A 22,415-nucleotide genomic window follows, 5' to 3' on the forward strand; every position below is an offset into this window, starting at 1 on the left:
AGACAAAAACCTCAAGGAATGGCCATTTCTGATATGAACGCGTCAAACACGCAGGACACGTCATCTTCCCAGGGCACGGCTCCTTCTGGGGACGCGTCCTCACACAGTGTAAGTGAATTCGAAAGAAGGATTCCTGACCCTGAGACGTATCCCGTATCTCCTCAAAAGTCTGATCCTCCCCTAGAGCATTGGGAACCTTTAGACGTAGAAATAGATTGTGACTGGGCAAGGTTCGGTACCCTTACTGAAGCAGAAAAGAATGCCAGAAGGAAAAGAGAGGGTAAGCTGGCATGTGTAGCTCTTGATTCTACTGCATCTGACCTGGAAATCCAGTGGCACATGAAATACTACGACATGGAAGGCATCTGGGCGTGCCCTCTTTGAACCATGAGGCCACATGTTTTTAACATTGGAAATCAAAGGATTCCCCGAATGGTGCTTACTCCAAAACTGATTTCCTTAGGCGTGGGCGCGCCCTTGCACCCATACATTAAGAAGATCCTGAAGTGGTATGACGTCGCTCCGATCCAGTTGTCTCCAAACTCATACAAACTGGCTTGGGCTTTGTACATGATGTATCACAACCTCAGGCTGGGCGCGCCCTCTATGAAGGAATTCAGCTTCTTTTTCAGCATAAGAAAATCAATTCCTGGTTATCACTTCTTCGTTGTCAACAAGTGGCTGAACAACAAGGGATTTAATGAAGGCAAGATCAGCCATGAAAGGGATTGGAAAGAACCCTTCTTTTATATCTATGACGTCAAAAGATCTCATGTTCGTTTCAACCTAGAACCAAGTAAGTAACTCAAAAACATGTTTTCATATACAGGACGTGCCCTCTTGGTATGGCGCGTCCTCCCTTCTTTCTTTAACAAATTCTTACCATCCTTTATCTCTAGATAAAAGAGTCCAGAAAGAACTATCAGGGAAAAGGAAAAAGAGGGAAGACAAGGTTCTCCAGTATGCAGAGAAGCATTTTAACCTCAAAGACATGATTACAGAAAACAACCTCAAGCTCGTGGGCGCGTTATCACCCCGGGTTGGCTCTATTTGCAAGTTCCGTGAATTTCATAACGGCAAACCTGTTCTCACAACTTCAGAAAAAACCAGGGGCCTCAGTGCCGCAGAAGTGGTCAAGATTGACATTAGTAAGCAATTCAACTTAGAACAAGGTAAGTTTAAGTGAGGGAGGACGCGTCATAAATTTTGGACGCGTCCACAGCTACAAAAATTAGCTCCCCATTCAAAAAATGTTAACTTACATAAGAATCGAAGGTGTTTCATGCACATACATCTGCTAAGGGCGCGTTTTTCCACAGGACGCGTCCTTCTTGTTTTATATTCCTACAGCTCAAGTTTTTCCATAACCTGTCACAACCAACATGTCTCTAGGAAGGGCGCGCCATATGTGTAGGGCGCGTCATTCTTTGCATATATGCATTACTCATGTCTTTCATTTTCCTGATTATACCTTTATGCATTTACTCATTTTGGTTACCATCTTTTCATGTACCTTCTTACTTTTAATCTGCCATGCATGTAGAATTCTATATCACAACATGGGCGCGTCTTGCTCCCTGGACGCATCTTAGAGCATTTAACTAATATCTTTTCCTGTTTCTATTACAGATATGGCCTCACTCCCCAAAGGATTCGCAATTGGGGCCTCCAAAAAACTAAGGGCAAGGAAACAGACTCCTACAAAGGTCGATCCAAAGGCAAAAACCCCAACTCCTATTGCAACTCCTTCTCCTCCTCCCAAGATAATCGACACCACTGTGCTAGACATTCCTGAAAGCATGGAGGACGCGCCCTCAAAGCGTCAAAAGACTGTCCCTGATGACCAGTCTTTCGTTCTCAGATACCTAGGCGCGTCCTCTGTTGGAAATTTCACAGAGGATGAAGTCAGAGGTTGGACTTTCAGAACGGAGCAGCAAACGGAGGAGGCCATGGTCAAGGCTGCAGCCGAGCTTCACCTGCATGCCAGGCAGAGCGCTAACATGGCTACCAGGCTTAGGGCGCGTCTTGCTGTTACAGACACTACAAAGAGCCAGGCCGAAGACAAGGTCAAATCTCTGGAAAAACACATTGCCCTGCTTACCCAAGAAAAAGATGCTGAAATCAGACGCCTGGAGGGGGAGAGGACGCGTCTGGAGATGGAAAAAGCTGTGTTGGAAGGCAATGTCTCCGCAATAGAGAAGCAAATGGACAGCGTCATCGCCCTGAATTCCATCATGCAGCTGGAGCTTGACACCCTGAATGATGATAGGCTGCATGGATGGATAGAGGAGAAAAAACTGGTTTATTAGCACGGCTTCCAGGCTGGATTTGAAGAATGGTGCTCTGGGTTCATTGCCAACGATCCAGAGTATACATTCTCAAAGTTTGATGCAGATACCCAGATATGGGTAAATGATTTCAGGGTCAGGGCCGCAGAATCCATCAAGAACAAGATGATTTTTCTGGGCTTAGAAGCAGAGGACGCGTCCCCTGATCCTGCTCCACTTCAGACTCAGCCTCCCCCTGCAGAAGGCCAAGACAAGAAACAGGACGCGCCTCCTACTTAGGACGCTTCCTTTATCTTTTATGTATTTGAACTATTTAAGGGTGCGGGCCCCTTGAAGCCTTGCAAGTTGTAAAGACTATTTTTGAACATTCACTTGCACTTTTTTTTCTCAATCATTTATATGGGCGCGCCTGGTGTTTAGGGCGCGTCGCCTTTGACTAATTTGTTATCATTTTTACTCCTGTCAAGCAAATATCCATTATGGGCGCGTCCTCTCTAGTTGGACGCGTCTTTGTTTGTTTTGGAAAGTGCATGAGCACGGCAATACATTGTACTTGTGTGTTTAACCAATGCACAAGGCACGATGGGGCGCGTCCTAACTGTTTACTCAAGTAAATAGTACACTTCCTAGTTATATTTTTACTCAAGGTGTGTTTAAGAGCATCAACCAATATTACTTGGGCGCGTCCTTGGAAATAGTACACTTCCTAGTTACATTTTTACTCAAGTTCTATTGTTCCTTTTAGCAGCCACTACTTCAGTTAACATCCACATAGAACTATCAATCAAGACGCACCTCACCTTTGATCCAAAATAAATCATCCTTCAGGCAGGACGCGTCTTTGACAAGCACTTTTTCGTTTTTACTTATGTTGTCAATATCATAGTAACATCCAGTCTAAAGGAGCATCAACCAAGATAACTTGGGCGCGTCCTCTAAAATAGTACATTTTTTCTTGAGTTTCATTTATATAAAACCCTAGCTTGGGGCGCGTCCTACATTTAGGACGCGTCATGAGACCAAGCAAACTGAGCAAATATCCCTTAGGAAAGTTTCAAAATTTTATTTATAATGCGCTCTGATGTCAAAAGTGCACCAGTCCCACGACTACTATGCTCTGTGAGGAAATTATTTCTAAAAAATGACCCTTCAACTAGTCCCAAGGTAAGTAGTACATGCACTACCCCCCCTAGGCTAGGAGGAATTTATTTAATTCTAGCCTATAAACTGGGCATAAACCAAAATGATAAAAAAAATATGCAAGGGGTCAAAACCACGCCTTACTGGTAATACTTTCGGAGATGTTCCGCATTCCAAGCTCGCGGCCATATCTTCAAGGTGATAAGTCCCCTTCCACAGGATAGACTTTATTCTGTACGGTCCTTCCCAATTAGCTTCAAACACTCCATGTTGGGGGTTCTTTGTATTGGGCATCACTTTCCTAAGTACCAAATCTCCCACCTTCAGCAATTGTCCCTTTACCTTCTTGTTATAATACCTTGCGGCGCGTTGCTGATACGCCGCTAGCCTTAGCTGAGAATTTTCCCTCGTCTCCTCTAAGAGATCTAAATGAAGCCTTTGATTAATCTCAGTATCTTCTTTCCTATAACAATCTCTGCGAAGTGATCCCGATCCGACTTCCACGGGGACCATAGCTTCATAGCTGTAAGTCAGCATAAACGGCGTTTCTCCCGTAGTAGATCGTGGCGTAGTGTTATATGACCACATCACCTTCGGGAGTTCTTCAGGCCAATTCCCTTTACGTTCCTCCAGCTTGGTTTTGAGGGTATGCTTTATTATCTTGTTAACAACTTCTGTTTGTCCATTACTTTGAGGATGATAAACCGCTGCAAACTCCTTCTTGATTTTCAATTCCTCACATAATTGTCGCAACTCCTTGCTATCAAACTGCTTTCCATTGTCGGAAACAAGCTTGTAAGGGATTCCAAACCTGCATACAATTGAGTTGAAAACGAAATCCCTGATTTTCTTTACGGTGATAGTAGCCAGTGGCATAGCTTCCGCCCATTTAGTAAAGTAATCGACCGCAACCACTGCATACTTGACGTCTCCTTTAGCTTTCGGCAATTCTCCGATAAGATCAATTCCCCACATGGTGAACGGCCATGGGCTTGCCATAGGCGTCAGGAGTGTAGCCGGCATAGACGAGTAGTTTGCAAAGCGCTGGCAGCGATCACATGCCTTGACGAAATTTGTAGCATCTTCTCTCATTGTGGGCCAATAATACCCTTGTCGCAACACTTTTATTGCCAACGAGTTACCCCCCGAGTAATTGCCACAGATTCCTTCATGCACCTCTCTTAGGATGTAATTTCCTTCTTTTTCTTCAACACACCTGAGCAGAGGTTGGTTGAACCCTCTCTTGTATAGGACTTCATCGTATATCACATATCTTGCGGCTTGATAACGGAGTCGACGAGCCATAAACTTATCTTCGGGGAGTGTTCCCTTGCGAATGTAAGCTAGAATGGGCGTCATCCATGTTTCCTTGAGAGCCTCATCCACTTGCATAGTTTCTATCTCTGGGATACTAGGAACCTCCTGGATTTCAAGAGGGATGGATCCTAACAATACAGCCTCTTGTTGCGACCCCATTTTTGCCAGAGCATCCGCATTACTGTTTTTCTCCCGCGGAACGCATTCCAATCTAACTTCTTCGAACATTCCAATCAGGCGCTGTGTACATCTCAAGTATAATTTTGTTCGCGGGCCTCTCGCTTGAAATCCCCCATTCACCTGATTCACTACCAACTCTGAGTCACTTCTTGCAATTAAGTTTCGCACTCCCATTTCCAAAGCGATTTTCAGGCCATTAATCAGCGCCTCGTACTCCGCATCATTATTAGTTGCATAAAACTTGAAATGAATTGCGCTCATCAGGTGGTGACCTTCCGGAGACACAAGTACTATACCCGCACCTGCTCCTCCATTGTTAACTGCCCCATCCACATGCAAGATCCACCAAGGATGCGGAAACTCTTCCAAAGACTCCTCGGCATGAGGTGGATGTAGCATTACCAAAGCTTTATCATCAATTTCAGAATCAAATTCCAACAAGAAATCGGCTAAGGCTTGCCCTTTTATCGCTGTTCGAGGCACATATTCCAAATCAAACTGTCCCAACTCCACAGCCCATTTCAGCATTCTACCTGATGACTCTAGTTTGTGCAGGACCTGTCACAGCGGGTACGCTGTACGAACTTCAACTCTATGGGCTTGAAAATACGGCCGCAATTTTCTTGACGCAAGAATTAGGGCGTAAACCAGTTTCTCCATATTTGTGTAGCGAGTTTCAGCGTCGTGTAACCGCTTGCTCACGTAGTACACTGGTGATTGCTGCCCATCTTCCTCTCTTACCAGAACTGCACTGATCGAATATTCAGACACTGCGAGGTACAGTATTAGATTTTCCCCATCCAACGACTTTGACAACATGGGAGGATGTCCCAGTTGCTCCTTGATTCTTTTGAAAGCCTCTTCACATTTTGACGTCCATACAAAGTCTTTCCCAGCTAATTTAATCGCCTTGAAAAACTCCTTGCATCTATCAGACGACTTGGAAACAAATCGATTTAATGCGGCGATTCTCCCAGTCAAACTCTGCACTTGTTTCACATTGGTGGGCGACTTCATATCCAATAATGCCTTGATCTTTGCGGGGTTGGCCTCAATTCCCCTATGGTTGACAATGAACCCGAGAAACTTGCCCGACTCCACGCCGAACACACATTTTTGCGGATTTAATTTCATACGAAACCTCCTCAGAATATTAAACATCTCCATCAGGTGCTTGATGTGGTCACTCGTCACCTCATATTTCACCAGCATATCATCCACATACACTTCCATAGTTCTCCCGATTTGATCTTTGAACATCATGTTTACCAACCGCTGGTAGGTTGCGCCAGCATTAATCAAACCAAACGACATTCCTATGTAATAGTATAACCCCCTGTCCGTAATAAAGGATGTATGTTCTTGATCGGGGCCATACATCGGAATTTGATTGTAACCGGAGTATGCATCCATAAAACTCAACAACGCATGCCCCGCCGTCGCGTCAACCAACTGATCGATTCTTGGCAGCGGGAAGCTATCCTTTGGACAGGCCTTATTGAGATCCGTGAAATCCACACATGTGCTCCACTTCCCATTCGGTTTCTTCACCAGTACCGGATTTACAAGCCATTCGGGGTAGAAGGATTCTTTGATTAGCCCCACCTCCAACAACCGGTCCACTTCTTCCTTTAATGCTATTGCCCTTTCTCCACTTACCGGGCGGCGTTTCTGACGCATGCCCTTACAATTCGGAAGGATATTCAAACGGTGACACATTACTTCTGGGTCGATTCCTATCATATCTGAATGACTCCATGCAAAAATATCAAGATTTGCAATTAGGAAGCGGGCAAGACTTCTTCTCATTTCATCAGCTAACTGGGACCCCACTTTCAAAACCTTGCTTGGGTCACTTCTATCAACCGGTATGGATATTGTGTCTTCGGCTGGTCCCATTTTTTTGGCGGGCATAAGGATCCTGGGATCCAAATCGAAATCAAAGTCTCGGGGGTCTTCAACTTCCATTTTTGTATCTGAGAGCGCGTCCTCTTGAGTAGGAGCATCCACCTCCAGACGGGACGTATCTTTGTGCAACGCAGCTGAAGAGGGCACGTCCTCGTTTGGAGGAGCATCAACCTCAACTTCATTCAAGGGCACATCCTTCTTTTGAGGAGGATCAACCTTGAAGTTATTTTCGAGACCTTGCAAAATCTCACTTTTTCCTTCCAACTTTTCCCCGTTAACCTCTTTCTGTATGATTTTCTCTGTATGACTCACCACCACTTCTTCTACGCTACGGATTTCCGAAACACGTCCCTGCGTCAAAAAAGAGTTTTCAGAGGTATTGGTTTCTTCCTTTCCGGGGCTTTCAACAAAATAGTGGGCATGAACCTCTCCACTTGGTTTTGTATGAATATCTTCTATATCTTCAAATGGGAGACCTTTCCCTTCATACCTTCTTCTGCGAAATTCCTTGACAGCCTTGTGATAGCAGTCGCGTGACTCATACTGTGACCCTCTCAGACTGCCAACTCCGTTTGGCATTGGGAATTTTATCATCAAGTGGTGTATCGATGTTATCACCCTGAACGCTCGCAACCAAGGTCTGCCGACCAGCACATTATGCGCGGAATCCTGATCTAGGACCTTGAAATCTATCATTTGAGTAACCGACAAAGCTCATTCCCCGAGCGTGACGGGAAGCCTGACCGAACCCATAACTCTCACGGCTTCCCCAGTAAAGTCATAGACGTGCGCATCTTCGAAATACATGTCACTATCTGGGAAACCCAGCTTTTTGTAGGTGCTGTAGTACAAGATGTTTGTAGAACTCCCATTATCCAAGAAGACTCGATGTACGTTTATTGCCCCAATAAGCATGGTAATCACCAGCGCATCGTTGTGAGGATGATGCACCCACCTAGATTCTTTTTCCTTGAACGTAATATCAGCGGACTCCCCCTTAAAGACCTTCGGGGGTCTGTCTTCCAAGCTGTGGATGTTGGTGAGCGGTGGATGTCTCGCTTCTCTCGCGTTTCTTTCCAGTGCTCGATTACTATCACCAACGAAAGGGTGTCCTCCAAAAATTGCCCTAATACTGCCGGCCCTCTGAAACTTGACCTCTGCTATTTTCTCAACACCCTCCGCCCGCGGGGGCTGTCTTTCATCTTTACCCTTGTCATCAAGCCCCCTACGTCGCTTCACCTTGTCAATCCATTCTCCCAGGTGTCCAGCCTTGATCAATTCCTCAATCTCATCCCGCAGGTGACGACACTCGTGGGTGTCATGGCCAGTAGACTCATGGTAGTCACAATACTTCTTTTAATCTCTGCTTTGCCATGATGTTAGACGGTCGGGCTTCTTGAAGATTCCCCTATCCTTATTTACCTCGAAGATATGATCAATGAATGCTGCCAGCTGTGTATAATTGCTGACTCTTCTCTCGTAGTTCGATGGTGGGCTCCATTCTCTTCGCGAGCTCATAGCATTTACCCTGTTAGGGCTTCTGGCGTTTTGCCGATAATCCGGGCTCACGGATCTGTCCCTTCTCTTGGATCGCCCCTTGGAGTTATAGGTATTGTCATTCTTTTTTGTTTCTGCAAGCGACTGCTCGATTGCTTTGAACGACTCCGCCTGCGCAAGCACATCAGCCAACGATACTGGGTCCTTCCCTTGTAGGTGCTTCCAGAAATCCGTCCCCACATGCAACCCAGCTATAAGCAATATTTTTAACGTTTCATCAGTTGCACCCCTCACCAAAATAGATTCTGCGTTAAACCTCTTGAAATACGAAGTCAAACTTTCTCCTTCCTTTTGTTTCACATTAGCCAGCGTGGTAACAGGTGGTGTGTACTTCACCGCGGCTTGGAATTGTGTCAAAAACAAAGTTTTCATCTGTTCCCAGGATGTAATTACACCTGGACCAAGTTTTTGGAACCACTGCTGAGCGCCTTCTCTGAAAGTGGCTGCCAAGAGACGGCATTGAGCCAAATCAGGTACTAGATATACATCCATTTCAATGTTAAAACGCCCCAAGAATTCCACAGGATCAGAGTTCCCGTGGAAACGTAAGTCATTGGTTGTGTTCCGGTATCCCGCGGGAAATTGCGCCTCCCTCACAACAGCTGCAACAGGAGAAGGAGCTTGCGCAGTCGCCGTCACTCTTCCTCCCTCAAGATGGTTGAGCAACCTCTTAAGGTCATTCACATTAAACGTCCCTACCCCAGGAATGGTTTGAACATTAGGCTGCTGGGGTTGTTCTGCGACTTGCTGAAATTCCCCTTGATTACCCCCCGGGTGTGGCGGAGGATCTCGCCGCCCTTCGCCCTGAGGCTGCGGCGGTGGCGCGTTACCATTTTGGTCCTGGATATTTTCCCATGCGCGAGGTTCATCTTGACCGCGTCTCGGAATTTCATCATTGTTCTGCATTCTTATTTGAATTCGCCCGTCGTCATGGTCATGAGGATGCGCCCCAGACCCATTACCAGTAACGTTGTGGGAAGCTACGGGAATAATGGCGGGGGCTTCTCCAGCGGAGTGCGCTCCACCTCTCCTACCATTGTAAGGGGCTCTTCCGTATTGATATCCCATTCTTCCTCGTCCATTCCTCTGATATCCCCGGTAGAAATTCCCGGGCCTTCCTCGCGGAGGGGCACGCTCGTGCTCGCGGCGCCGCATCCCGTCATCCCTTTGGAATGCGGGGGGCACACGCGTCGTATCACGGGGCCTCGCTTCTCCGGCGTTTCCTTCCTTTTGCCATTCTACCAGCAACATCCTCAAATCGTCGTCCTCCAACTTTATGCCAAGCCTCCTTTTCAAGGCTGAAAGATCCCTTCCTCCCTCGTCTTGGTTTTGAGTGTCCTCCGCACGACGACGCTCGTCCATCGTACGCCCGGACCTATGCGGGTGTGGTACTACCTGGTTGCCTAGGCGTGGCCTTTCTCTGCCTTTAGTGTCCTCATCCGCAAGCTCCACAATAGGTTCTACATCATCCGAATACTCCAAACGTCGTGGAGTGATTCGCGGGTTTTCCCGGCTCCCTTGGGTATCTCCTTCAACTACAGGGGCTTTCCCCAAGGCATGACCATGACGGGGGAAACGGCGACCTCTCCTCGTCTTTCGACGCTCCACCGTGTTTAGTCTTGAGTTAAAGTTGTTAAGAGTATCCCCAATGCGATATAATTGCTCCAATATATCAGCGTTGCTGATGAGAACTGGAGGTGTCCCCCCTACATCCGGAGCCCTTGGTGGATCCGCCATGTTTCTGGGAACGTAAGGTTCATGGCAAGTATAATGCCCCCCTCCTTCTCCTTCAGACCTGCTGTCACTTCCATCATAAGAACTTCCATCACGATTGTAAGACATCTTTTCCTCCTAAGATTGTGACCTTAGTTAGCAGCCCCTCCTTCTAGCGCCAATTTATTGACGGAGGAATCTGGTAACAACAAAGATTGAGGTTTCTCGCCGGAACTAAGATCTGTGACGATGGTTCTTTGCCGGAAACTTAAGCGGTGTGTAATTGATTGTGGTTGTTTTAGGCTGAGATTGATCAGAGTAAGTGGTGGCTCTCTTATCAGCTCTCAACTTCTTACCCTCTCAATGTGCCTACGTACCCTTTATATAGGGATCAAACCTGACGTAGTTCTCGTAGAACATGAAGTCTAATGAATTTAGACTTCTTACTCCTAAGCCCAGTAGAAGCCCATCCGATATCCATCTTCCGCTAGCTTTAGGAATGTCCAACTATGAGGCCCAACCGCGAAGGCCCAAGGCTCGTCCGTAATCGCAGGACTTCACGGATAGTGCATCTCCCTGCGCAAGGATAACACTCCGCTACAGCTATCTCCCTTGATTTACGAACGCAAGTATAGCCACGGTTCACCCCAAGTGCCAGACGCGTCCCTGTCCCCCGAATGAGGATAACCCACCAGATAACAGGACAGGTGATCTCAAGCTCTTGGGTGCAAAGTGCAGGATGACTCCAAAGTTGTCCAACGAGGACACCCGTTGAATACAAGAACAGAGCTCCCAAAGCACACACCAAAGTAAACCCCACATCCCCAACGAGGACACCCGTTGAATACAGGAGGAGGCCTTCAATCATCAGGCATACCCTGGAGGCCTTCAAGCTTTTCACGGACGTCCCCCTCCTTGACCGTCTCAAGGAGAGAATTCTTCAAAGAGTACCTGCAACAAATACATTAGTAAAAATAACCTCCATTGCTCCTCTCCATACAAGCTTTGCCCTGAATTCAACATCAAAAGTATATAGATCAAACACAGGACGCGTCCTAACCAAGTGGGCGCGTCCTAACCTCCATAAATCCAACTCTGCTTTAATCGTTTCTTATAACATGTAAAGTCACAGGACACGTCCTAGAACTTAAGGCGCGTCCTAGAGCGTCCATCACCATAGATTTCATCTGCCAAGCACTTTCATAAACATTGACGCGTCCATAACGCCTGGACGCGTCCTTCCTTGACCATGCACTCTCCCCACCTCGTAACATATCCCTTCTCAAGTAGGCGCGTCCTGTAGGCTTGGACGCGTCCTAACTCCCACAACGCAATGCCGAGTGTGACTGTAACTAGCCCGTGTTTGACCCGAGTCAATTTAATGCCAAATTTTGGATATAACAAGCAAAAATATATATCATGAAGTGAGACAAAAAATTTGTTTATCCATTGATTTTATGGAGGCGAATGCTGAGTCTACATATCTGGGACTACCAAATACTATGAGTCATAATAAGATTGTTGTTCTTGGGTACTTAAAGAACCGAGTTAAAGATAAAATAGAAGGTTGGGATAAAAAGACGTTATCGAAAGGAGGAAATGAGCTCTTACTAAAGACACTGGCACAATCAGTGTCTAACTACGTGATGAATATGTTTTTGCTACCTAAGCTGGTGTTTTTAGATATTGAAAGAATAATGTCTAAATTTTGGTGGAGAACAGTATCCAACAAAGAGCCGATTATCAGATGGATGAGCTGGGATAGAATATATTGTAGCAAGGCAAATAGAGGTATGATATTCAGACGCCTGTTTGATTTCAATATATCGTTACTTGGCAAGCAATGTTAAAGGCTTTTAAAAGATGAATCTAGTCTGGTGAGTAAAATTCTTAAGGCTCGGTACTATCCTAATGGCTCATTTCTCACATCAAAGCTAGGGAACAACCCAAGTTATTGCCGTAGCATATTAGAAGCTCAAGTTTTGATCAATAAAGGCGCAGTACTTAGGGTGGGGAGTGGAAGGAATGTCAACATCCAGAATGATCCATGGTTAAATTGTGTAGAGGATATTTATGTACAAACAGTTCATGAAGCCCTAGAAGGAAAAACAGTGTCAAACCTCATGTGCATAAATGAGAAGAAATGGGATGTTGACCTCATTAAGGACATTTTTTTGACAGGGATGCGAATTCCATTTTGTCCATTCCACTTGACAATAGTGATAACTGGTTCTGGAACAAATAAAGATTGGTATTTATAGTATCAAGAGTGCGTATAATATCCTTAGGGAAAACATGGACCGACATTACATGAATAGCAGCTCAGTGATATGCAGGAAGATATGGGTTTTTAAAATACCTAGAAATTAAGGTTTTAATGTGGAGAGCTTGTTCTGATTGCTTACGAACAAAAGAATAACTTTTACTTAGAAAGGTAAACGTCCATCCTTTCTGTCATGTCTGTAATTTAGAACAGGAAACAGTTTTGCATACTCTTGTGACATGTTCTTTTATTGTGCAATACTGGTGTTACAAATTATGGAGCTCCTAATCAGCATTACAGCTCGATTATACGTTGGCTAGAGTAGAGTATACAGAGGTGTACAAAAGAGTCTGGAAAAATTGGTTATGGTCTGCTGGGCTCTGTGGAAGAATCGAAATGATATAATATGGTAGCAAAAGGGTACGAAATCTGGGGAGGTAGTTGAATCAGCAATATTCTATCTTGATCAGTGGAGAAATTCTCAGGATAAATCATTTGACGTTTACCTTGGGTTTATGACCCAGTCAGACGGCAAAGAGCATTGGCACAAACTGATAGGCCATAAAAAATCAAGTCCAAATAAAGAAGTAAAAGCCCATATAGAAAACACCCCAGGCCCAAACTGGAGTGGTCCCCGGGGCCACGTGGCACAGGACAAAAATGTCAACTGTCTCACGTTACCTAAAATGAAACGATTGCATCCCAGCCGTCCATATCTAAAGATCGCAAGACAACACTGGTGGAAGAAGGACACCCGGCCCCACAGTCGATCCAAGCCGTTCAATCACTCACCAACCAAGAATGATCAAAGGCTAGGATGAAGAGGTACAAACCCCAAAAACCCTAAATCTTGGGACCTATAAAAGACCCCAAAAAGAGGGTTTTAGGGGTGGGAAAACATTTGACTGCTACACACCTATACACACAGCACTATACATATTTTGAATAACTCCTTCTTCCCTCTTCTTCTTCTTCTTCAAGAAACCCCATTCTTATTCTCAAGCCGGAGTTGCTGCGGGAAACAGCCCCCCTCCGGTTCTGTTTTGCAGAGTCCCCTAACTAGCAGGTTAACCTCACACCAGTTGCCACGTGGATAGGGCTCTAGCCTACGTGAGAGAGGAGAAGACCCGGGAAGAAACATAGTTATCATTGGCGCTAGAAGGAGGGGTCGAACCTCCGGTGGTGTGGTGCCATTTCAAGTTACATTACACAGCTCCAAGAGACAAGAAAACCCCCTCCCAGGTAAGAACAAAACCCTCACTCTCTTCACGACTCATTTTTCTTATCTTTCCTTCCAAAACAGTTACACACCCTGTTGCACCTCTGCTACCGTTTCCCATACTCTATTCTGAAAAAATGGCCACAAGAAAGAGCAAAACTTTGGTCTCGGGAACTATTCAACCCACCGTTGTCCCACCCAGGGATGGCGAGATGGAGGAGATAGAAGAGGAGCCCCACATAAATCATGCTTCATCTCAACTCCAGCCCGGAGACAAGAGAGTAACTATAGAGAAAGTAGCCCACAAGTATGCAGAAACCTCTACAAACCCTTGGGGAAACATGACTCCGGAGCAGATTCAAGCGGCTATTGATCTATGGAAGGAAAAGAACAAGACTCCTGAAACCCGTCCCAGGGACCAGGAGGTACACTCTGAAGAATCTCGGGGCTCAGTCTTGGACCGGATTGGCAAAACTAAGAAGCCATCAGAAGACGCCCGGGACGAGATCAAGAGGGCTACACTCCGGGACCGCATCCGGAAGGAAGAAGAGGCCAAGGCCAAGGCCAACATTGAAAAGAGGATCCAAGAGGAGGAGGCGAAACAAAAGAAGAAGACACGCAGGATTCATATCTCCTACGATTCCGAGCAGGAGAAGGAATCTAAACAGGAGCAGATGGCCCGGGTTCTCCGGGATCTTAAAAGAAAAGTTGAGGGGGACGTAGAGGTCGGAGCGGCGGCCACGCCCTTCACCAGAAAATTGGAATCCACCCCCAGGGAACCCACACTCAAACACTTCAATTTCGATTCTTTTGACGGGCTGGCCGACCTTGAAGAACATCTGAACTACTTTGAACAGATCTCAAACATATATGATTATAACGACCTCACCAAGTGTCGTTTCTTTGCTTCAACATTAAAGGGAGGAGCACAAAAATGGTTCAGCAGAATCTCCTCCCGGAGCATCGAATCTTGGAGAGACTTCCGGGAAATATTTTTAAAGAGGTTCAGGGGGAACCGCATGAACGAGCTCCAGATGTGCCACTTGGAAATCATCCAACAAAAGAGCAAAGAAACACTACCCGAGTTCATCAAAAGATTTCAAGAAGCGGTCAACCAACTCTCCAACCTTGAGGAGAAGGAAGCCGTAAACATTTTATGATGAAACCTCCACCCGGTCTCATGTGAAGGTTACGTAAAAGACCTGATCCATAGAGAGCCCCAAAGCCTTGCCTCTGCTTATACGATGGCTTTAAAGTTCATCAAGGAAAATGACTTCACCTCCATGAAGATGAACAGGCGAATCCGGGATGACGATGAGTCCCCGGAACGTCACTCCTCCTATAGAAAGGAAAAGAGGTACACGCCAGATAGGCAGGCCAACTATGTACAGCAGTCTCGGGGAACCCCACCCCGGGATAACTACTACAGATCCCAAAGGACTGAAGGGAAGCCCAAGCCTAGGCGAGAGCCCAAGTCGGAGCCCGAATGGACACCACTCAACAGACCCCGAGCTGAAATATTAAGAGAGGTCAAAGGAAAGCCCTTCTATTACCCTCCAAAGCTATTGCTAGCACCTCCCGAGAACAGGGCGAGAGATAAACATTGCGGATACCACGAGGATCACAACCATACAACGGAAAACTGCTTATCTTTCAAAATGTTCATAGAAGACCAAATTAAGAAGGGAAACATGAACCAGTACCTGCAAAGGAGACTCAATGACAAAGATAAGCCCTCTAGCGGCAGTAAGCACGTGGTCAACGTGATCTTCAGGGGAACCTCCTCCCCGCCCTGGAGCCCAGATATGGACAGTGATATCATGATGATCCAGCCTGCTGAAGATGAACCCATATGCTTCTCTAATGCCGATTATGAAGGCATGGATCCCGAACACAACCAAGCCCTGGTCGTGACTCTCGACATTGCCGACAATGAGGTACAAAGAAATTTGGTTGATAATGGTTCCTTGGCTAACATTGTCTTTGAGCACACACTTAACAGGATGAAGTTGGGACACCTTCGTATGGACCCGTGCCTCGAAGACCCCCTCTACGGATTCGGAAATAATATGATCCCGATCCGCGGGGTAATATACCTCCCCATGGTCTTTGATACCTAACCCTAGCAAGTCTCTCATGTCATGAAATTCTACGTGATAAGTGCTACATCCTCTTATAACATGATTTTAGGGAGGCTCACCATCATCAAGATCCGGGCCATCCCATCAACAATTCACGTAAAGCTAAACTTTCCTACCCCGGGAGGCATCGGAGAACTTAAAGGGGACCGGGGCGTATCCGGGAGATGCTACGGGCAAGCCCTGGGCATGGCCGAAACCGACTCCGAGAATAGGAAGAAGGCAATGGCCTTACCCAAAGGCCAAAGCCGTAAGAAACATCGCGAACATCTCAGCAAAAGGCCAAGGTTGGACGTCAACATGATAGAGGATTCGAGGTACGACGTAACCAACGCTGATGCCCGGATACAAAAATTTGTGGAAGTAAAGGAAAGAACCAAGGTAGAACCTGCTTCAAAAACTATGGAGATAGAGTTGAAGCCCGGGAATCCCACCTGGAAGTTGAAAATTGGAAAGGGCTTGGAAACATCCTTCAAAGAAGAGCTCATCCTGCTATAAAAAGAATATGCGGATATATTCGCATGGACACCGGAGGATATGCCGGGGTAGACCAGTCTGTGGCGATACACAGTCTGGATGTGGATCCGCGGAAGAGACCGATCAAACAGAAGAGGAGAAACTTCACCCCGGAGCGACAACTGGCTATAGACGAAGAGGTAGAGAAGTTGCTCAAGGCCGACATCATCTGTAAAATCAAGTACCCCGACTGGCTCACCAATGTAGTGCTAGTCAAGAAACCGAATGAAAAGTGGAGAATGTGTGTCGATTATACAAGCCTCAACGCTGCATGCCTAAAAGATTCATATCCCCTCCCCAACATTGATCAGCTAATCGACGCGACTTCGGGTCACACCATGCTCAGCTTTATGGACGCCTTCTCAGGCTATAACCAAGTCTGGATAAATCCCAAAGACATCGTCAAAACATCCTTCATCACTCATCTGGCAGTCTACGCCTTTATCATGATGCCCTTCGGGCGCATTAATGCCAGGGCCACCTACCATAAAATGATGAACACAATCTTTAAAAGCCAACTGGGGAGGAATATGGAATCCTATATAGACGACATGATCTCCAAGTCACTCATGATCTCGGATCACATCAAGGACCTCAAGGAGTGTTTTGACAATTTGAGAAGGTACACCATGAAGTTGAACCCGGAGAAATGCGTGTTCGGGATACCTTCAGGAAAATTCTTGGGCTTCCTGGTCAGCGAAAGAGGAATCGAAGAAAACCCGGAGAAAATCAATGCCATAATAGAAATGAAGATACCCCGCACTCAGAAGGACATCTAGAAGTTGGCAGGATGTCTGGCGGCCCTACGCAGGTTCATCTCGAAGCTGGCGAAAAGATGTCTCCCATTCTTCGAGTTACTGAAAGGTGCCCGGAACAAGAAGTTGGTAGATTGGACCCCAGAATGTCACATAGCTTTTGAAGAAGTCAAGCGACACCTGATGAACCCCCGATGCTATCAAAAGCCAAGCCCGGTGAGCCTTTGTCCCTCTACATCGCCGCTAGACCCAAGGTTGTCTCTTCTGACCTAATCCGGGAGGAAGGAGGAATCCAGAGTCCTATCTACTATGTCAGCCAAGTCCTCAAAGATGCCGAGACTCGGTACCCAAACTTCGAAAAATTCGCCTTGGCCCTCGTACACTCCAGCAAGAAGCTAAGGCAATATTTCCAAGGCCGAAAAATTAGAGTGGTTACAGATTAGCAACTTAGGAAAATCATCCTCAAGCCAGATGCATCCGGGAGGCTGGTCAACTGGGCCATTGAATTAAGCCAGTTCAACATCAAATTTGTGTCGCGAACGGTGATAAAGGCCCAGGCCCTAGCAGAATTTGTTATGGAATGCACCTTCTCCGAGCCACAGCCACCTGCACCCAGCGGGGTTGATTGTAAGGAATCCGACCTGGACACAGGTTCTTGGACACTCTATGTGGACGGATCATCAACGGTCGAGAGGTCCGGGGCTGGCCTCATTCTCATTAGCCTAGAAGGTTTCACCATTCAACAAGCAATAACCTTTGCCTTCAAAGCAACGAACAATCAAGCTGAATATGAGGCATTTATCTTCGGGCTCAAATTAGAAAAATCTCTTGGTATTATGAAGATGATCATCTATAGCAACTCCCGGATTGTAGTCAGGCAAACCAGTGGAGAGTATATTGCGAAAGATCCAAAATTGGCACAGTATCAAGCAATGGTACGAAATATCCTGAAAACCATCCATGGTATCACCATCCTCAAGATAAATAGAGAAGAGAACTCCAAGGCAGATGAGCTATCCAAGCTCGTGCAGAATACTTCGGATCTCACCAGTTCGGTATACTTCGAAGAACTTAAGGCACCCAGCACAGAGCGATCTGAGGTCTTATGCATCGGCAGCCCGGACAACTGGATGACTCCCTACATAGCTTACCTAAGGGACGGAATGCTCCCGGAAGACCAGAACAAGGCCGAATATCTAAAGCACAAGGCTGCTCATTTCTTCCTGAAAAATGGTCAGCTATACAGAAGAACCTTTTCAGCGCCCACCCTGAAGTGTGTAGACCCGGATGAGGCAAACTATTGTCTCCGGGAAGTTCATGAAGGCATCTGCGGAGATCACCTGGCAGCCAAAGCTCTTGCTTACAAAGTTATTAGGCAAGGATATTACTGGCCCACAGTCCACTCCGACTGTATCGCCTATGTTAAGAAATGCCCTCAGTGCCAAAAATTCAGCAATGTTCCCAGACAAAGCCCCAGCCTGCCAGCGTTAGTGTTATCTTCGATCCCATTTTCCGTGTTGGGCATAGATATCATGGGCCCCTTTTCTCGGGAAAAAGGTGACCTCTGCTATGTCCTGGTAGCCATTGATTATATGACAAAGTGGGCAGAAGCTAAGGCCATGAGAACAATCAGTCAACAAGATTGTATCAAATTTATGGATTCAATCGTCATGAGATTCGGGATCCCGATAGTTCTAGTCTCCGACAATGGGCCACAGTTCGTCGGGTCCGACTTTGAAGCGTACTTGAAAGAACTCGGAATCAAGCACAAAAGGTCGTCGGTGGCACATCCTCAAGGAAATGGGCAGATCGAAGTGATTAACAGAACCATACTCCGGGGCCTGGAAAAAAGGTTGGAAGAATCCAAGAAAACTTGGCCAAATGAGCTCTCGAAAGTCCTGTGGTCCTACAGAACATCCCCCATGACGGGAACCAATGTGACCCCCTTCAAGCTTGCCTATGGTACCGAAGCCCGAATACCAATCGAAACCAGGTCCCCCTCCCACAGGGACATCAACTTTGATGAAATCTCAAACATTGAAGGCCTCAAGACCAACCTGGAGCTCCTAGACGAAGTAAGAGATCGGGCTGTAAAAAAGATGGAAGAATATAAAGAAAAGACAAAGCTCTACTTTGCAAAGAAAGCAAGAATCAGAGAGTATGAACAGGAAATTTGGTACTTCGGCACACCGAGGCTTCAGACCCAACCAACCAGGGGAAGTTACAACCCAAGTGGGAAGGGCCCTATATGGTTAAGCAAGTGCTCCGCCCAGGAACCTACAAGCTAAGCTATCTCAGCGGGTCCGAAGTCCCAAATACTTGGAATGGAGCCCGCCTAAGGAAGTTCTACCAGTAAGGGCAAGGTGTATATTTCGGGGCCACCTCTACTTTTATGCTATGACAGCTTGATGTAAACTCTCTCCTCATACACCCCAGAATGTAATTTTTGCTTTATTTTGATTTAAATAGAAAACTTCGCTTTGAGCACCCCATAGCTCAAGATAATTTTACTATGTCATTCGATTATTGTCGCCATATAACCTAGAAAAATTTTATTCAGTTAAAATTTTAAACCCGCATCCCGGGGACCACTACACAAACCATGTGTACTTAGAAAAATTTTATTCAGTTAAAAATTTAAACCCCCATCCCGGGGACCATTACACAAATCATGTGTACTTAGAAAATTTTTATTCAGTTAAAATTTTAAACCCCCATCCCGGGGACCATTACACAAACCATGTGTACTTTAAAATATTTTATTTAGTTAAAATTTTAAACCCCCATCCCGGGGACCATTACACAAACCATGTGTACTTAGAAAAAATTTATTCAGTTAAAATTTTAAACCCCCATCCCGGGGACCACTACACAAACCATGTGTACTTAGAAAAATTTTATTCAGTTAAAATTTTAAACCCCTATCCTGGGGACCATTATAAAAACCATGTGTACTTAGAAAAATTTTATTCAGTTAAAATTTTAAAACCCCATCCCGGGGATAAGTACACAAATCATGTGTACTTTGAAAAATTTCAACGAAGGACAGCAAAAACCAGATGCAGAAAGGGAAATATATTTACATGCCTGCCCAGGGCAAGCCAAGCCCCGAACCAAATCCAAACCAGAGTCATACGAAATTCAAATAACAATTTTAAAAGCCACAAGGGCTAAGTCCGAAACGATAGCAAACTAAGAAAACAAATTACAAGGCACGAAGCCTGGATCTTCATTTTTCAGTTCTCGGAAAGGGGAAGAGTCTTCTCGCGGACCTCTTCGGGAGGCGGAGGCGGATGCGTCCCGGAGGTACCCTCTCCAGCAGTTTTGGCCTCCTCACGACGGAGCTCTTCTGCGAGGTACAGCTCTATGAACCCGTCCATATCACCGCCCGGACTCTCAGCCAGATAAGCAGAAGCAATGTCCCAGCAGATGTTGACCTACTCAGAGATCTTGTTGTTGAGCTCCTCGTAATAGGCTGGAGTACCCCGGAAGGACTTAAGGACCTCCTCTGCCCGGGGCTTAGAAGCAAGCTCCTTCTTTAAGTTCTCCACCTCCGCCCGGAGGGATCCAGCCATCTGCTCAGCAGCCTCCTAAGCTTTCACCACTTCAGCAATAGCCTGCTTATGCTCCCGAGATTACTTCTCCTTCACCTCCCGATACTTGGTGAATCTTTCCTTCTCACCAGCCAACTCCTTCACCGCTATCTTATTCTTAGCCTCCCTTATGCGGTAATTAAAAATGATGGTAGAGTAGCCGCTGATCCGAGCGTTAGCCTGAAAAGAAATGACTCAGTACTGATACAAAGGAAAGAAGAAAAAAGATGATAAGGGAACACTCTTACCTTCGAAAAATCCCGAACAAGATGATCAAGGAAGATATCCAGATCCTCCTTGGCATAACACTCGAAGTCAGCAGGGGAGGCATAGTTGTCGAACATCTCATTCCGACGATCATCAAGAGTCATCCGGGCCAAGAGGCTCTTCAAAGCATCCTCTTCCACCAGCTTATGGCTCTCCTCCTTACTAGGGCCCGAGACGGAAGCCCTCCTACGTTGTGTAGTTCCGGAGCCACCAACAGCATCTTCCGCGGCCTTCCGCTTGCGAGGGTTCAAAGCTCCAACCTCCTCCTCATCCAGCTCCAACACCTCAACCTCCTCGGGCTCCGGGATAATAGGCATGGTAACCACCGGAACACTCTGCCTCACGCTGTTCCCTGAAGACCCAGCATCCCGGGCCTGTGAACCACTACCCACACCAGTCTTCTTCTTCCCCGAGTCCAGCTGCACAATAACACCGATCTTCTTGAACCTTCCAACCAAATCCTTGAACTATTGCGAAATAGCGTGATGGAAAGGGTTAAGGAATGGAAGACCTGCACAAGGAGCAACGGTTTAGAAAGAAGACATCAGGGCAAAGATATACATCAAGAAAAAGTACAAGGAAATAACTACTAAAGTAAAACACTTACAGCCCCGCACTTACAGCTCGGTTGGGAACCTGTTATTTTTCAAAGCAGTTTTATACACAGGCATAAACTCCAGGTCCCCACCCCGGACGAAGATGAACTCCTAGTGCTAGCCCCGGAGTGAGTTCAACCTAAAGAGAGGTGCACTTTTGGCATCGGCAGGAAACCCGCAGCTGAAAGGAATATGTCCTAAGTCCAATCATGAATTAGGATTTAGGAATAACTTCCTGTGTAATCTGTTTTGATTTCATTGATATTAATAAAAGACTTGTTTTGTTTTTATTACGGGCTTTATCTATTTAAGTGTTTAAATAAGATATACCATAGTTTAGAGTAAAGCTTTTTATGGATTATGATGAGATCATAATAGTGAGACCTAAAAGATGCTCTAAACTTAAATAGTTCCTGGTCATAGGATTACTAACTGGTAATTAATAATCCGCAAAGATCGGTACATACTATGCTTGCTTCATTATGAAGGATGTCTGTTCTCATAGACATTTGTGTGGTGACACTATAGCTAGTATGTAGGTGCTTATTATAGAATAAGTTTATTGAACATGACTCGCACAGCTGAACAACTGATGGAGTTCACTCACGTGTCAGCAGTTGTTCACATAGTGATAGTTGTACAAGTATCCTTAGACTTGAGGTCATTATAGTCATCTTGTGTACACTGAACTATGCTTTGGTTTAGTTCTTAGTCTCCAGGGACAATTATTAGGGCTCTTCTGGGTATAGGAATTTGTACACGAAGATAGTGTATGATCAATAAAGGATCTACCCCTTCCAGTGAAGGAAGCGAATGTTCAAGGCTGATCCACTTATGCTAGTTCAGGAATCTCTGGCCAGAGTGAATGAAATTAGAAAGGAGTTTCTAATTTGCATAGAACTACGCATAGTAAATAGTAAGCAAGTGATTAAATTATATAGGCTTGACACGAGATCCATGCCTTG

At 45.9% G+C, this 22,415-nt stretch overlaps 2 protein-coding genes across 2 annotated transcripts; both read left to right on the forward strand.

The window, feature by feature from the left end:
• Positions 1 to 11,560: 11,560 nt before the first annotated feature.
• On the forward strand, positions 11,561 to 12,364 carry LOC141695663 (uncharacterized). Its single transcript, XM_074499892.1, has 2 exons — positions 11,561 to 11,894; positions 11,967 to 12,364. The coding sequence occupies exons 1-2, from the start codon at positions 11,561 to 11,563 to the stop codon at positions 12,362 to 12,364; spliced, it is 732 nt and encodes a 243-aa protein (XP_074355993.1).
• Positions 12,365 to 17,569: 5,205 nt separating this feature from the next.
• On the forward strand, positions 17,570 to 19,282 carry LOC141695664 (uncharacterized). The gene has a single exon (XM_074499893.1). The coding sequence runs from the start codon at positions 17,570 to 17,572 to the stop codon at positions 19,280 to 19,282; it is 1,713 nt and encodes a 570-aa protein (XP_074355994.1).
• Positions 19,283 to 22,415: the final 3,133 nt, after the last annotated feature.

This window comes from Apium graveolens, chromosome 11, assembly GCF_009905375.1.
Source record: "Apium graveolens cultivar Ventura chromosome 11, ASM990537v1, whole genome shotgun sequence".
Classification (NCBI taxonomy): Eukaryota; Viridiplantae; Streptophyta; class Magnoliopsida; order Apiales; family Apiaceae; genus Apium; species Apium graveolens.

Coding starts and splice junctions, on each gene's coding strand:
- LOC141695663 (XM_074499892.1), top strand. CDS start 11,561: ATGGAGGCGAATGCTGAGTCTACATATCTGGGACTACCAAATACTATG. Junction 11,895..11,966: donor TTGTAGCAAGGCAAATAGAG/GTATGATATTCA, acceptor GGCTTTTAAAAG/ATGAATCTAGTCTGGTGAGT.
- LOC141695664 (XM_074499893.1), top strand. CDS start 17,570: ATGGAATGCACCTTCTCCGAGCCACAGCCACCTGCACCCAGCGGGGTT.